Below are 17,066 nucleotides of genomic sequence, written 5' to 3' on the forward strand. Positions count from 1 at the left end.
TATACATCAATAAGAAGACAGAAAAAAGAGAAATTAAGGAGTCAATCCCATTACAATTGTACCCCAAACCATAAGATACCTAGGAATAAACCTAACCAAAGAGACAAAGAATCTGTACTCAGAAAACTATAAAGTACTTTTGAAAGAAATGGAGGAAAACACAAATGAATGGAAAAATGTTCCATGCTCATGGATTGGAAGAACAAATATTGTGAAAATATCTATGCTACCTAAAACGATCTATACATTTAATGCAATCCCTATCAAAATACCATTAATTTTTTTCAAAGAAATGGAACAAATAATCTGAAAATTTATATGGAACCAGATAAGACATCAAATAGAGGAATGTTGAAAAAGAAAGCTAATTGGTGGCATCGCAATTCCAGATTTCAAGCTTTATTATAAAGCTGTAATCATCAAGATAGTATGGTACTGGCAGAAAAACAGACATATAGATCAATGGAACAGAATAGAGAGCCTAGAAATAAGCCCTTAATTCTATAGTCAACTAATCTTTGACGAAGCAGGAAAGGATGTCCAATGGAAAAAAGTCTCTTCAACAAATGGTGTTGGGAAAACTGGACAGCCATATACAGAAAAATGAAACTGGACCATTTACTTACACCACATACAAAAATAGACTCAAAATGGATGAAGGGCCTCAATGTGAGATAGAAATCCATCAAAATCCTTGAGGAGAACACAGGCAACAACCTCTTTGACTTCAGCCGCAGCAACTTCTTCCTAGAAACATCGCCAAAGGCAAGGGGAACAAGGGCCAAAATGAACTATTGGGACTTCATTAAGATCAAAAGCTTTTGCACAGCAAAGGAAACAGTCAAAAAAACCAAAAGACAACTGACAGAATGGGAGAAGATATTTGCAAATGACATATCAGATAAAGGGTTAGTATCCAAAATCTATAAAGAACTTATTAAACTGAACACCCAAAGAACAAATAATCTAATCAAGAAATGGGCAGAAGACATGAACAGACATTTCTGCAAAGAAGACATCTAGATGGCCAGCAGACACATGAAAAAGTGCTCCACATCACTCAGCATCAGGGAAATACAAGTCAAAACTACGATGAGATATCACCTTATACCAATCAGAATGGCTAAAATCAACAAGTCAGGAAAAGACAGATGCTGGTGAGGATGTGGAGAAAGGGGAATCCTCCTGTACTGTTGGTGAAATGCAAGCTGTTGCAACCACTCTGGAAAACAGCATAGAGGTTCCTCAGAAAGTTGAAAACAGAGCTACCCTAGGACCCAGCATATCACACTACTGGGTATTTACCCTAAAGATACAAATGCAGTGATCTGAAGAGGCATGTGCATCCGAATGTTTATAGCAGCAATGTCCACAATAGCCAAACTATGGAAAGAACCTAGATGTCCATCAACAGAGGAACTGATAAAGAAGAAGTGGTATATGTATATACAATGGAATACTATGCAGCCATCAAAAGAAATGAAACATTGCCATTTGCAACAATGTGGATAGAACTAGAGGGTATAATCCTGAGTGAAATAAGTCAATCAGAGAAAGACAATTATTATATGATCTATGTGATATGAGGAATTTGATAGGAAAAGTGGGGGTTTTGGAGGGTAGAGAAGGGAAAAAATAACACAAGATGGGATCAGGAGGGAGAAAAACCATCAGAGACTCTAAATCTCACAAAACAAACTGAGGGTTGCTGGGGGGAGGAGGACAGGAAGAGGGTGGTTGGGTTATAGACATTGTTGAGAGTGTGTGCTATGGTGAGTGCTGTGAAGTGTGTAATCCTGACGATTCACAGACCTCTACCCCTGGGGCTAAAAATACATTATATGTTAATAAAAAATATACATAAAGTGACTGAGTGGAAAAAAAAGATTAAAAAAAAAATCCCAAAATACAACTATATTCTATCCGTAAGAAACTCAATTTTAAGGACACATATAGCCTGCAAAAAAAAAAAGAAAAGACACATATAGCCTGAAAGTGAAAGAATGGAAAGAGATATCCCACACAAATAGTAACCAAATAAGAGCAGGAATGGCTATCGTTATTTGGACAAAACAGACTAGTCAACTACAGTCATAAGAGACAAAGAATGACATTATATAATGATTAACAGGGTCAGCTGGTTAGGAAGATCTAAAAATTATAAATGTATATGCCCCAATGTCAGCTCACTCACATATAGGAAACAAATACTGACAAAACCAAAGAGAGAAATAGCAATGCAATAATAGTATGAGATTTTAATATCTCCCTCTCCATAATGACTAGAGTATCCAGCTGGAAGATAAAAAGGAAAAAGAAGACTTGAACAACACTGCAGCACAAATGGACCTAACAGACTTATACAGAACATTCGATCCAACAGCAGCAGAATACACATTCTTCTCAAGCACATATGGAACATTCTCCAGGATAGATTATAGTTAGATTACAAATAAAAAAATCTTAACAAATTTAAGGAGACTGAAATCATATCAATTATTTTTTCCAAACATAATGGAATGGAACTGGACATCAATAGCAGAAGAAAAAATGGAAAATTCACAAATAGAGCTGACTCTAGAACGACATGGGTTGGACTGAATAGGTCCACTCTATGAAGATTTTTTCCAATAAATAAATAAATACACACACACACACACACATAGAGTACTGTAAATACATTTCTCTTCCTTATGATTTTCTTAATAGTATTTTAACTTATGTTGTTATAAAAATATAGTATATAAATATATATAAAAATATGCATTAATCAACTGTTTTATTATCAGTTAGGCTTCTGGTCAACAGTAGGCTAATAGTTAAATTCTGGGGGAGTCAAAATTATGAATGGATTTCAACTGCATGGAGGGATGGCACCCCTAATCCCCGAGTTGCAACGGTATGTGAAAATTAAACAAAATGCACTCTTATTTCAAAGAAGAAATGGTTCAAAAAATAAATTAAAAAATTTTGAAAAAGTCCTGAGACAATGGAACATAATATACCATAATTTATAGGATGTAGCAAAAGCATAGTAACTGGAAAGTTCATAGCTCGAAAAGCTTTTATTAAGAAGTAGAAAGATCTCAAATCAACAATGTAACTTTATACCTCATGGAGCTAGACAAAGAAGATTCAACTAAGTTCAATGTTAGCAGAAAGACTAAAATTATACAAAAACTAGAATGGAAATACAATAGGGAACAGGAACACATTAGAAAAAAATCAGTAAAACTAAAGTTGGTTTTCTGAAAAAATCAAAATCGACTAACCTTTAGCTACAATAATTTAAAAAAAGGAGATTCAAATGAAATCAGAAATGAAAGATGACATTACAACTGATGCCACAGAAATAAAAAGGTTTTATGAGATAACTATGAGCAATTACACAGCAACAAACTGGATAACCCTGAAGAAGTGGATCAATTCCCAGAAACATACAGCTTACCAAGGGGGAATCATGAATAAATAAAAAATCTGAACAGATGAATAATAAGAGAATGAATCTGTAATCAAAAACCTCCCAACAAACAAAAGTCAAGTAACAGATGGCTTCAGAGGAGAATTCTACAAAATATTTAAAAAAGAATTAATAACAATCCTCTAGCTTTTCCAGAAAACTGAAGAGGAGGGCACACTCCAAAAGCCCATTCTCTGAGCCTAGCATCTTCCTGATACTAAAGACAGAAAAAGACATTACAAGAAAAAATTCTGCAAGCTCATATACCTGATGAATAAAGATGCAAATCTTCAGTAAAACACTGGCAAACCAAACTTAAGAGCACATTTAATTATGAGAATTATATACCCTGACCAAGTGGGATTTATCCCTGTAATGCAAGGATGGTTCAACATAAAACATTAATCAATGTGATGCAACACATTAACAGAACAAAGGATAAGGATCACACAATCAACAGATACAGAAAAAGTATTTAACAAAATTCAACATCATTTTATTATAAAAAGACTCAAACTAGGAATAAAAGGAAATTATTTTACATAATAAAGGCCATATATGATAAGCCTATAGCTGATACCATACTCAATGGTGAAAACCTGAAAACTTTTTCTCTAAGATCAGGCAGAAAACAAGTGTGCCAATTCTTAGTACTTCTATTCAACATAGTACTGGAAGTCCTAGCAGAATAATTAGGCAGGGAAAAGAAATAAAAGGAAATAATCTCTGTAGATGACACGATGATATATACAGAAAATCCAAAGAGTCCACATAAAATTAAAACTAATAAATGAATTTGGCAAAGTTGCAGGATACAAAATCAACATAAAAAATGAGTGTGCTTCTATATACTTAAAATGAACAATCTGGAAAGCAATTAAGAAAATAATCCCATTCACTTAGCATCAGAAAGAGTAACATTCTTAGAAATAAAGTTAACCAAGGAGATGAATGACTTGTACACTGAAAACTGTAAAACATTGCTGAAAGAAATTAAAGAAAACACAAAAAACTGGAAAAACTTCCTGTGTTCATGGATTGGAAGACTTAATATTATTAAAAGTTATATTACCTAAGTGATTTACAGATTTAATGCAATCCTTATCAAACTTCCAATGGTATTTTTTGAATAGAAAAAATAATCCTTAAATTCGTATGGAATCACAAAGGACCCCAAATAGCCAAAGCAATATTGAGAAAGGAAAACTGGACACATGACACTTCCTAACTTGAAAGCACATTACAAATACACAGTAACCAAAACAAAGATGGCTTTGGCATATAGACAGACATATATACAAACAGAACAGAGTAGAGAAAACAGAAATACACTTGTGCAACTATGATCAAATGATTGCTGACAAGGTGCCACAACTATACAATGAGGAAAGCACTGTCTCTTCAACAAATGGTTTTGGGAAAACTGGATACCAACATGGAAAAGAATGAAGTTGGACCATTACACTATACACAAAAATCAACTAAAAATTGATTAAAGACTTACAAATCAGACTTGAAACTATATAAATTGAAGAAGAAAACAAAGGGGGAATATCTTCATAACATTAGTTTTGGCAATGATTTCTTGGATTCAGCACCAAAACCATAGGCAACAAAAGCAAAAAAAGAGACAAGGGGCGCTATATCAAATGAAAAAGCTTCTGCACAGCAAAGAAAATGATCAATCAAATGAAAAGGCAGTCTACAGAATAGGAGAAAATATTTACAAACCAATATCTGATACAGGGTTAATATCAAAAATATTTAAGGAATTCTTTTTTTTTTTTTTAAAGATTTATTTATTTATTTGACAGATAGAAATCACAAGGAGGCAGAGAGGCAGGCAGAGAGAGAGGAGGAAGCAGGCTCCCTGCTGAGCAGAGAGCCCAGGACCCTGGGATCATGACCTGAGCTGGAGGCAGAGGCTTTAACCCACTGAGCCACCCAGGCGCTCCAAAAATATATAAGGAATTCTTATGCCTCAATAGCGAAAACAAATAAGCTGACTAAAAAACTGGCAAAGGACTTGAAAAGACATTTCTCCAAAGACACAGAAATAAACAAAAGATATATAATAAAGATGTTTAACATCACTAGTCATCAAGGAGATGCAAATCAAAGTCATAATGAAATATCAGGGTAGCCATTATAAAAAAAAACAACAGCGAATATCAAACGTTGACAAAGATGTGAAGAAACAGAAACCTTTGTGCACTGTTGGTGGGAATGTAAAAATTGTGTGTTAGCTATGTACCACGGTATGAAGCTTCCTCAAAAAATTAAAAATGTACATATTATATGATCCCAAAATTCCACTAATGATTATTTATTGAAAAGAGCTGAAAAGAGGATCTTTTTTTTTTTTTAATGTGTGTGTTTTTACAGAAGCTTTTATTTAAATTATAGTTAGTTAACATGGTGTAATGTTAGTTTCAGGCATAAAATTTAGTGATTCAACACTTGCATACCACACCTGGTCCTCATCAAAGGTGCCCTCCTTCATCCCTAATAGCAATTTCACCCATCCCTCCACCTACCCCCCCCCCCCCCCCGTCACCCTTAGTTTGTTCTCTTCAATGAAGAGTTTGTTTCTCGGTTTGCTTCTCTCTTTTTTCCCCCTATGATCCTTTGTCTGTAGCATATTGCATGTTATTCATGATAAAATATGGAACTTTCAATATAAAAAAGGATGACTATAGGGAATAGGTAGAGACTAAATCACATTAACTGCTTTAAACTATGAGCGTTTCCTAGATTTTCCACCATTTGAATAGTCTGTGCCTTGAATCTAAATATTTTGGCCATCTTGGACTCTAGCATGACTTTTTTTTAACTGACATGAGTTAATACACAGTGTAATGTTAGATTCAGGTTTACGATGTAATGATTCAACAATCCTATGCACTACTAAGTGCTCAGCACAGTAAGTATATTCTTAATCCCCTTCACCTGTTGTACTCATTCCTCACCTGCCTCCCCTTTGGCAACATCGAGTTGGTTCTTTGTATTTAAGAGTCTGGAGGTTTTTTTTTTTTTTTTTTAATTTCTTCAAAATGAAAACCAATTTTATTCCTACCTTAACAATCCACTTGACAGTTTTCACTCTGCTGGAGCAGAAAATGAAATAAAGTGTACTATAAAGGAACAACAACAACAAAAAACCACGTTGGGAATCAGAAAATCTGGAATCAAGTCTCTTTCATTATCACTATGAAATTTTGGACATTTGATACTCAGTTTTATCAGATACGACCTTATAAAAGAGATATTCATTCTTACTTTAGAGGGTTCTTGTGAAGATCAGATGAGATAAAATACATGGTCATAATTTGGAAAATATAATGTGCTTATGCAAATGTTAGCTATTCTTATGTGTTTCTTTAGGATGCTTGTATACACTCAATAAGAGAAAAAAACTACATAGAAAAAATGGAAATAAAATGAGATTTCCAGTTCATTAGGGCCTTATACACTGCCAGCTCTAATGTGCACCAAAATTAGCACTTTGGAGCTCTAATTATACAGATTAACTCTCCATGATGATCAAATGAACCAGGAATTCTTTATCTTAAATATATTTCTATAAAGTCATACTAAGAAGCATGTAACCAACCACATCATTAAAATTAAAAGAATTCAGCAAATTGCTTGGTCTCTGGAGGGACAAATATCCTTTTTGCTTTCAATTTTCTTCATTCAATATTTCCAGGAAAAATTCCCTGACAAGAGACTTTTTAATAGCACAGTATAAGCACTACCATATCCTATAAAAATGGAAGTTTTAAGCACTATTTTGTAACTTGCTAATTCTTCTCCATTCCTGTGGTGTTTTTCTTAATCAAGCATAACATATTATATGCAAAGTGTGAGAGGAAAATCAATTTCTTGATAAATTTAATGCAACTTTTATAGCGACAGGCAGTATTAAATAGATTTAATTGTACCTAAAGTATCAGAGATGAAAATTCCGGTGTTTTGTTGAGAGCTTTTACAAGGAATCTGTTCAATAAAGAAATATGATTAGTGTAACTTAAAAAGAAATACTTATTTTAGATATTGAGGGCACACTTAGTAATGTTTAGAACTGGCTATCTGCATAACTACCTGAGAGACATGGGGTGTCTCTGTGCCTTGCTTCTGTATTGGAGGTTTTCCATCTGCAGTCATTTCAATCATGCAAGCAACCCGAGGGCTGCCAACAGGGACTGTGTAGCTAGAAATAAAACAGAAGAGGCCATTATTCTGTGTGTTAACTGGCAAGAACAGGGTAACTTCGCACATGGATGGTAAGTACTTCTTCAACGACAGAGGTACTTTGTGGATCATAATAGTCCTGAAATATGGCCCCAACCAAGTGTGAACATTTTAGGATAGATAAAGATATATTTCTTTTCTAACACTGAAATTTTATTTTCCTTCTCTCTTTCTGTCTCTAAATCAGGACTGGAAATGCTTTCAGAAAGTTAAACCCCTACAAAACAAAGAGAGCTTTTCTGTATAAGTAGGTAATAATAAATTTTTAGTGCTAACTGCGGTCGACATATGGTCTCACTCATGTAGGGAGACTGCTGGACAAGTGGCAGCAATGTTAAATGATGCTAAACTGCCTAGGTAGAAATTTCCCCTCCCTGGCCTACAGGGGAAATAGAAATGGAATAAGAAATGAAAGGCTGCATACCCCTGAGCAGTGAGATTACACTGTGATACAGTTATCAGAACTCAGAAAGCATGCTGCTAATGTACTAGCTGGTCCTGTGTCTCAGAGATAAAGAAAAGTATAAGGTTAAGGGAATTTGTAGAATGAATAGTGGGAATGACCAATACACAACTGAAAATTGATCACAGTTTATAGAGTGATGTAATCAGATGAAAAGGTATACATGCTAAAGTACTTGGCATAAAATTAAATAGAATTTTAAAAGACAATTCAAATGATATTACCCGGTCACTTGCCATATGTAATAATAGTAACTTGTACTGTTATGAAGTCTATTCCACAGAGATATTAGAAGTACATTCACTAATTTTAAAAGTGGCTCTCTGCATACTGAAAACATGAATGATTTTAATGCTTTCATTTTTAAAATGCTTTCACTTATTTGTATTTGCTACATTTTAGACAATGAACACACCTAATTTTTATTTTTAATTTTGACCAACTCCCCCAGTTTGCACATGACTGAGAGCTTTTCCAGGATGCAGGACCTCTTGGGGCTAAAACTAGGTAAGTGCTAAGCAAACCAGGATCAGTTGGTAAATCTTCTTTTAAAAGAAAAAGTCAGTTTTGTTAAAAATCATTGGCTAAGTAATTTATCAGTATTTTTTTCTTAAAATTAACTTTGGAGTCTAAGTTGAGTGGGAAATACAAACCAGAATTTCCTTTTTCCCTTCCTTGCTTCAAAAAAGACAGCTGGTTTCCTCTTCCCCCTTATCTAGAAATACAAAGCTGATATGGTCCTTTTAATACATCATTCTGCTACTTTTTTTTTGGCTTCTGCTCTAGTTTACCAAAGGCACTTCGAATTTTGATCAAGAGCACTGTTGAAAATTCTTCAGTTCTAGGAATGACCTTTAGAGCGTCCCATTTATGTGAATTACATATTATAGGGATCTAGGAAGCACATTTGTCAGTATAGTTGGTATGTGCAGGTAGATCTATACGGATGCTTTATACTGGAAATGGAGGAAATACTTCTTAGGGAATGCACATGTCCTTATTAAGAAATAGTAAGATCTCTTTTTGTTTCATTGAATGCTTGTTAAAAATCTAACCATGAACTGCAGTTTTTATAGAAGGAAGCCACTCTACTCTATTTGCGTCCTGTTACCTCCTTCATTTCTTCCCCAGACCTTTCCACCAAATGGTTGATTTCTATTGTCAGCTTGGTCTGTGCACTTTTTTGGAAATTGATACTCTAATTCTACCAGAGATTTTTCTACATGTAGATTATTATCCTTTTCATTTTTATAATCTCATATTTGCTTATAGACCAAATTGTGCGATAAGGAATGAAAAAAATGCTCTATAAACAAATTAGACATCATGCTACATAAATCATTTGAGGAAAAATCTAAGTACATATCCCTTATGCCTCTCAAGTATTGCTGAGGCCAGCCAAGTCTAATGATTTAAAGACTTGAGGATCATATTTTGAGATAATCCATTGACTGGCTGAGTGATCTTAGGCAAACCACTTAACCTTTCTTCCCTAAAGTGTGATTATCCACAGAAGGGAGATAATCATTCTTGGCTCATAAATGGTTAGTGAGAATCACATTATTTAATGTACATAAATCATTCAGTGCTAATATTAAAATCCAAAGTTAAAGCAATTATTTGCTGACTGGACAGGGATCTCTAAAGAGATTTTTATGAAAATAAATTACACAGTCAAGTTGAAGTGTTCATCTACTTCTACTAATATTGCTTATAATGGGATTCAAAATCAAATACTTAGGTTGCATTATTTTAAAAACTAAACTCTGACAAAACAGACATTTTTTTCCGCAGTGTCCTTAGCATTCTTATTCTTTATATTTATAGTCTTTAGATATGCTAAACAATTTGGCAGAGGCTTCTGACTAGGAAAAGACAATTTATTTTTAAAGTTTTAGAAAATATGCTCAAACTGGAAGTTCAGGGTATGCATAACCAAGTGAAAGGTTGTAAAAATGTAAACTGTGGGGAGTGGATTGTTCAATCAAGTACTTTTATGTAATTGAATACTACCCAGCTCTTAAACAGGAGTTGCAGAATATTAATTAATGGTATGGAAAGATATTTGTACAGACTAGAAAAAGAGAAAAGGACAATTTGAGTGATACATCATTTTTATAAAAAACATGCATAGAGATAATAACAGGTTGACTTTCACTAATATTAACAGTGGCTATCTCTGCATGCTGAGAATGCAGATGCCTTTTAATTTTTTTTTCCCGCTTATTTGTATTTTCCATATTTTGTACATGGAACATAAAATAATTTTAAGTTTCACCTTGTAAAAGAAAAATTCAGTTTTATAAAAAACAAATTCCATTTTTCTTTAGAAAAAAAGTAAAAATAATTTGATGTTATTTCTGTTTTCCTGGATTCCATGTTTTATTTCCAGGTAGACTACCTTCTTGCTAGGTACGGTGACCCTGGAACAACACAGAGGTTAGAGATAACCCTCTCCCTGCCAAAGGCTGAAACTTGACTAACAGCTTTCTGTTGCTAGAAGTCTTACCATTAACATAAACAGTCAATTATACATATTTTATGTTTTATGTGTTATATTCTATATTCTTACAATAAACTAAGCTGGAGAAAAGAAAACGTTATCAAGAAAATCATAAGGAAAGAAAATAATATTTATAGTACTTTACTGTACTTGTCAAAAAATATCTGCAAAGTGGACCCACACATTTGAAACCTATGTTGTTCTAGGGTCATCTGCATTGCTTTCTGACAGCCTCTGAAATTTCTGCTTCTAGACATCTTGTGGAAGCCTATTAAACTGTTATCTAAATTTCTTTTTTAATTTTTAATTCTTATTTTTTAAGAAATTTTATTTATTCATTTGAGATAAGAAGAGACAGCGGCAGAGAGAGCACAAGCAGGGAGAAAGGGAGAAGCAGAATACCCATGGAGCTGGGCTCCATCCCAGGACCTGAAGATCATGACCTAAGCCAAAGGCAGAGGTTAACTACCTGAGCCACCTAGGCTCCGTTGTCTAAATTTCTTAATCTTGTTTTCACTTTTAAAGATTTTACTTTTATTTATTTGTCACAGAGAAAGAGAGAGAAAGACAGAGAAAGACAGAGAGAGCACAAGCAGGGGGAATGGGAGGTAGAGGAAGAAGCAGGCTCCCCGCTAAGCAAGAAGCCTGATGTGGGACTTGAACCCAGAACCCAGAGATCATGACCTGGGCTGAGGCAGAGGCTTAACTGATTGAGCCACCCAGGTGTCCTTTGTTTTCACTTTATTAAAATGCTTTCTTAATTTCTCTATCCTGTATTTTTCCTAGGCACCAATTTTTTCTTCAGCAGTCTCCAGGATCATTTATTCTGTCTACTGAGTTTTAAATTTCAGTGAATATGATCTTTTATTCCCGAGATTTTGAATCTTTTTTATAATTTTTTATTTAATTTGTGCCTATTCTTCTTTTATAATTTCTCCTTTAAAATGAACTATTCTTTCACTAATGCTTTCTAGCATCCTAGAAATAAACTTTTTGTCAGACTTTTCCATAAGAAGGATTTTATCTAGAGTGATTCATATTCTACTTGCTGATTTGCTTGGTTCCTTTCTCAATTTTACCGTGTGTTCTGATATTGTGTAGTGCAGGCTCATTTTCAGTGAGAAGTATTTTTATTTTTCTCTTTTTCCCCACTTCCATTCTCCTTGTTGTGCCTCTTCTGCAGTACCTAAGTCTGATTGCCTAATGGGAACCCCACTGATCTTCTGAGGATCTAAACCCAAATCTTGGATAATGTGTACTTCACAGTTCTGTCCTATAGCGATTTGAAGGTATTCACACGTTCAGTCAGAGCTGAAAAGATGCTTGGTACAGTTCTGCTCATGATGTTTTGGTTGCATTCTGTTTTCTTCCTAGGGTGGCAGTTGGCTAAAAATCAGAATCCCAGGTAATAGTCTCTTTTTCTCTGCATGCAGACAGATGGATAGATAGATAGGTAGACACAACTATCACATGTATACCTGAATGAGTAGTTTTAGCTCCTTTATGGGAGCTGAGCTTCCCTTTTTTTAGACCTAGACCTTGGCTGGCCTGCAGTATTAGCTCTTGTTGCTTCACATTTTTGTCTGTTTCTTGTCTGGTGGGATGTTTATTTTGTTTTTAACCGTGCCTTTATATTTTAAGTTGTGTATTTTAAAATTTTCTATCTTATTGCTATGTGTTTGACACTAAAGAAAAGAGTGCAAGGGTGAGGTTAGATTCATCTTGACTAGAAGTCTATTTTTTTTTTTATAATAAGAAATGACAACAATAAAGATCAATTTGAGTCCCTTATTTTTGAAGGCTATGTAAATAGAAAGTTATCTTTAATCTGCGAAGGGCAAAATGAAGAAAAATAAGCCATCTGCAGGTTCCTTTATAATTTTGCTTTAAATTTGGAAGGACTAATTTCTTTGGCTTTGTCCGTATCAGGTTGAATGTGTGTGTGTGTGTGTGTGTGTGTGCGCGCGCGCACTAAAGGCATTTCAATGTATCTGTTCACAATTTGTTTTTCAGTAGCACATTTCAAAAGCACCTAAGTAAAGTGGTTTGCTTTCCTTCCAGAGAGAAATAGGAAGTATGGATTTTTTTTCTTCTCTAAGGTACCTATGTTTGATTTGTCAAATCTGGGAGTTGTATGAGTCACTGGCATTACACCATAATGAAATTAAATGCTTTAAAAGGCCCTTGTAGTGCCATGCCTTGTAGCTCATGCATAATTGCAGTAGCTATGGAATTTTGAAGGCATGGTATAGAAGTAACACAACCAAACAGCACCAAATGCTTCTAGGGAATATTGCAAAATTGATGGTAATACTGAATGCTTCCATAGGTGCAAAATATGTTCTTTCCTCTTCTCACTAGGTTGGCTACTAACCAGCAATGATCTAGCTTGTCTATTTGAAATTCTGTACATAATTAACTCTGCTAGTAAGTTTCTTTCTTTCTTTACTTAAATTAGACTTCAAAAATGAATGTAAAAGAATGCGTTCTTTATATGGATAGCTTGTAATGTAGATAGTAGTTAAATGAATCTCCAAATTAATAACTATTCTGACCAATAATAATCAGCCTAATGTTTACCAAATTTAAGTATTGCTCTGAAGTGAATGGATAGTATTTACATTAAGCTCTAGCTTGGAACTTCCTTTAGAAGAATCTTTCAGGCTACACTTAGGACTGAGAGAGGTTAATGTCAATTGTTAACCCCTGTGATTTCTGTATTCAGCCCAAGGTTTCAGTTGAGTTGTGAGAGTTAGCTCTGCATAAGAATGGCTGAGATGGGAGACTCCTATCAGCAGATGGCAGTAAAGGTACATGGCAGAGATGGAGGCACTGAAAGGCATCTGGTCCCCACAGATAGGATCTAATTGATAGTGTGATTGTTTTAGCTCCCTGTTTGCAACAGGAAAACATGGGAAAATATATTTAAAAGATTATACATCAGGCAGTATGGATGAAACTGTCCAGTGACATACAGCTTTCCTTACCAGTTCATGTATCTAATATGATTGTCATGGCTGTGTGAGCAGATTTAAGAAGATGCTGTTTAAAAGAGTATGATGGTTTCATACAGCTCTATCAACACAGCCATACTGTTTGAGGCTGTCAGTGTGACTCAGCATAATCTATATGTTAAAAGAGTGTAAACAAAAGATCAGGCACAAAAATCACTGTTAGGCCCTTTTTCAAACAAAAGCAGTGTAAACAACGCCAAAAGCATCTTGAAGGATCCCTTTTTATTTAGAGCACCAAAGAGCTGGCCAGGCTGGCCATGCAAGCAGCTTGGACAAGGAAAGCTGCATAACCTCTGATGGGTGGCTGTCAATGAGGTCTTCGTGTCCCTAGATGATTGTCATGAGATGGTCACTGGCTTTAGGTTATTTTATTTAGCCTTTCCTCTGACTGGCAGATAGCCCAAATATCTTAATAATCAATTACCATGAAAACCAAGCCATTATCCTGTGAAGCACTGATATTAAAGAAAGTCTGCAATGATGCCTAAAGACCGCTGAAGCAAGAACTTCATTTACACCCTTGATTAACCAGAGCAGTTGTCAAGGGAACACCCAACCAGCTGTCATGAGATATCACAGATATCCCCCAAACTGTGATTTTACTTCTGACTACATTATCCAATTCATGTGCAATGGGACAGACAGCATAATCTACAGATTTCATGGTCTCCTGGTAGCATCTGTAAAAGTATAGGCGGCCAGAATTCCCTTGTTTTCTTTATCCTGTAGAAACATTCACATAATGACTATTACAATTATACAAACTATAATCTGCATCCAGAAATGTTGTGTTTTTTGACCTGACAACCTCTCTGAATGCAATGATAAGAAGCTTCAGTGGTATGCTAGAGAAGGCTAGCAATGACTCAGGAGAGCTGGTTTTGTGCATTCCTTCTCAATTCCACATCTGTGAATTCATGTTGGTAGCTTGAAATTGGCCACAGTGGGAGTATTTATGCCTGGGAATTGGCAAAAGCTACAAATCAATCAATCCCTATCCCACCCTTTCCACTCTAAGATGTGGTTGTAAAACACCAGCACACCACTGAGATTCTTGAATATTTCTTAGTAGGATTTAAGCACTCACTTAGAACAAGGGCATTAACTTGCAAAGCTTAGCTTCAATGTTGGCATTTAATTTGGAATTTCAGTAGGAAATCTTTATTCATACTCTATTAGTTTACAGCTCTAGGTTGAATCAATTTACTCTAATGATAAATGGGGGTTTCAAGACTATTACCCCTAAAATCTACACACATATGCAGTTCACAAATACCATGTAGTGTTTAGTTTTACCCTTCAAGTCTAATACTTATTGGCTCAGTTCACTTGTTTTTAGCAATCTTGGGGTGTATTTGTATCCAGTCCAAGGAGTAAACAATCAAACCTCAGGAGTTGAAAATATCGATACCTGATCCTTTCTTTCCACTTCAACACGTAAAACCACATACACATATATTTTGAGGCACTAAAGTTTCCCATGTTGAAATAGCATTTGAAAAAAATCAATTGGATAATAGATTATTTTACCAAATTTGAACAAAAAACAAATCTGAGGAAATGGGCATGTGGAGAGATTAATTTTTGTTAGGTGACGAGTGAAGCAAAAGGCAAGTTTTTTTTTCCTCAGGAGAAAGTCCTGTGCATCCCTGTCATTTTTTTACAAGTGTTACAGTGAGTGATGGCTGATTCTTATAAAATTGTCTTATGTAAACAATAAATGTATAGTTTTCCCATCTTCTGACTACTATAGTTTTTGCATTATTATTATTATTTATAGCATATGATTGATTTTCCTGGCTGTGTATTTTAACCAAGATTTATTTTACAAAGTATTATTTTAAAATATTTATATTTATCATGTTTAATCCAAATAATTAATAATTATAGCTTTTATTAAAAATATAAAGAGAGAGAAGACTGATAGGGATGCAAAGGATTTAAATTTCAGAAGCACTTTCTGAGCCAAAGTTGTAAATATTCTTATCAGTCTAAGTGTAAAACTGCTGTAGTGTGATCTACTGAGCCGTGCCTCAGGATCAATACCTCTTTGGTTTCATATTTCTTTGCCAGCTAGCATACCATCTAAGTGTCCCTTGTCTCAGCTTATTCAATTTTCTCTGGGCAAGTATATCTAGTTCTCATTCTTACATATACTTTTTTCTTTATGGTTTCTAAAGTTTTAATGTATGCCGCTTTCCCCTCTAATTGTCCTTCTCATATATCTTTGCCAACCATGGCTTCCCTATCTCTAAAACTTCTGATATGGAGAGTAGAAAAGTACAGTTCTTACCCCAAGCAAACTTTCAATTTGGAGGTAACCAGACAAGTAAAATTTTAGAAATTCAACCAATCTAAAAATAGATGGAATTGATGAATATATGTAATCTAGGCTTAGAGCTTGAAAGAAGCATTACCAGCCCTTCCTCAATTTTGGGTCTATTCCCATGAAAGCACTCCTAATTTAAAGACTGAGAACAGTCTTTAAAAACAAATGCTTTGTTTTTCACCCTATAGAGACAACATATTTCTGGAGTTATATCTGATAAGAAAAATAATTACATTAAGCTTTTGGAAATTTTCCAGAAGACGGTATGTGCAATACTCCAAGTAGATAAAAATCCACATCATTTCATGTGCCGAGTAAAATTGCTGATAGTTAGAAATGGTTGAAAATTTTAGAGTGCTTGATACAAATAGAAAACTAAATTACTGTAAGGCCTATAAGTTCAAAATGACAAAGAAATTTAATAAGCTCTAAATCTATGACTGGAGTTAATTTTATTTATCTAATCTTGATCCAAAATGATTTAAGGTAGTTATTTTTAAACTCTAATGTCTTATTTTATCTTAAAACATGTACATTTGTTCATACCAAAATTTGTTCATTATTCTCTTATAGGACTCAGTCTAAGGTAATTTTTTTAAAAGGATTTAATAATTTATTTATTTGACAGAAACAGAGGGAGAGACAGTGAGAGAGGCAACACAAGTGGGGGATGGGATGGGAGAGGTAGGAGAAGGCTTCCGCTGAGCAGGGATCCCGATGTGGGGCTCAATCCCAGGACCCTGGGATCACGACCTGAGCTGAAGGCAGATGCTTAACGACTGAGCCACCCAGGCACCCCAAGGTAATTTTTAATGTAAGATAAAATAGCAAGGAATAGAAGACAAAGGGAACATCTGTGTAGGGAAATAAAGCATAAATGAAATTTGTGTTCAGGAAAATTATCTTAAATCCAACTTAAAATGGATCTATTCATTCAATAGACCAATGAATGAAACCCTATTATGTGAGAAACTGGTAGGTGATGGGGAGATGGAGGTAGAGAAAGTTGTTTTCATAGAGGATAGAGAGGAAAGGCACTGTCA

At 34.7% G+C, this 17,066-nt stretch overlaps 1 protein-coding gene and 1 pseudogene across 1 annotated transcript in view; one reads left to right on the forward strand and one right to left on the reverse strand.

The window, feature by feature from the left end:
* Nucleotides 1-17,066, reverse strand: part of EYS (eyes shut homolog) — a 1,683,276-nt gene that overhangs the window by 210,045 nt on the left and 1,456,165 nt on the right. The window contains 1 exon segment of the mRNA XM_059179314.1: nucleotides 7,565-7,673. Coding sequence (XP_059035297.1) covers nucleotides 7,565-7,673 — 109 coding nt within the window.
* Nucleotides 7,740-17,066, forward strand: part of LOC131833277 (small ubiquitin-related modifier 2-like) — a 44,018-nt pseudogene continuing 34,691 nt past the window's right edge.

The sequence above is a fragment of the Mustela lutreola genome, chromosome 6 (assembly GCF_030435805.1).
Source record: "Mustela lutreola isolate mMusLut2 chromosome 6, mMusLut2.pri, whole genome shotgun sequence".
NCBI classification, from domain to species: Eukaryota; Metazoa; Chordata; class Mammalia; order Carnivora; family Mustelidae; genus Mustela; species Mustela lutreola.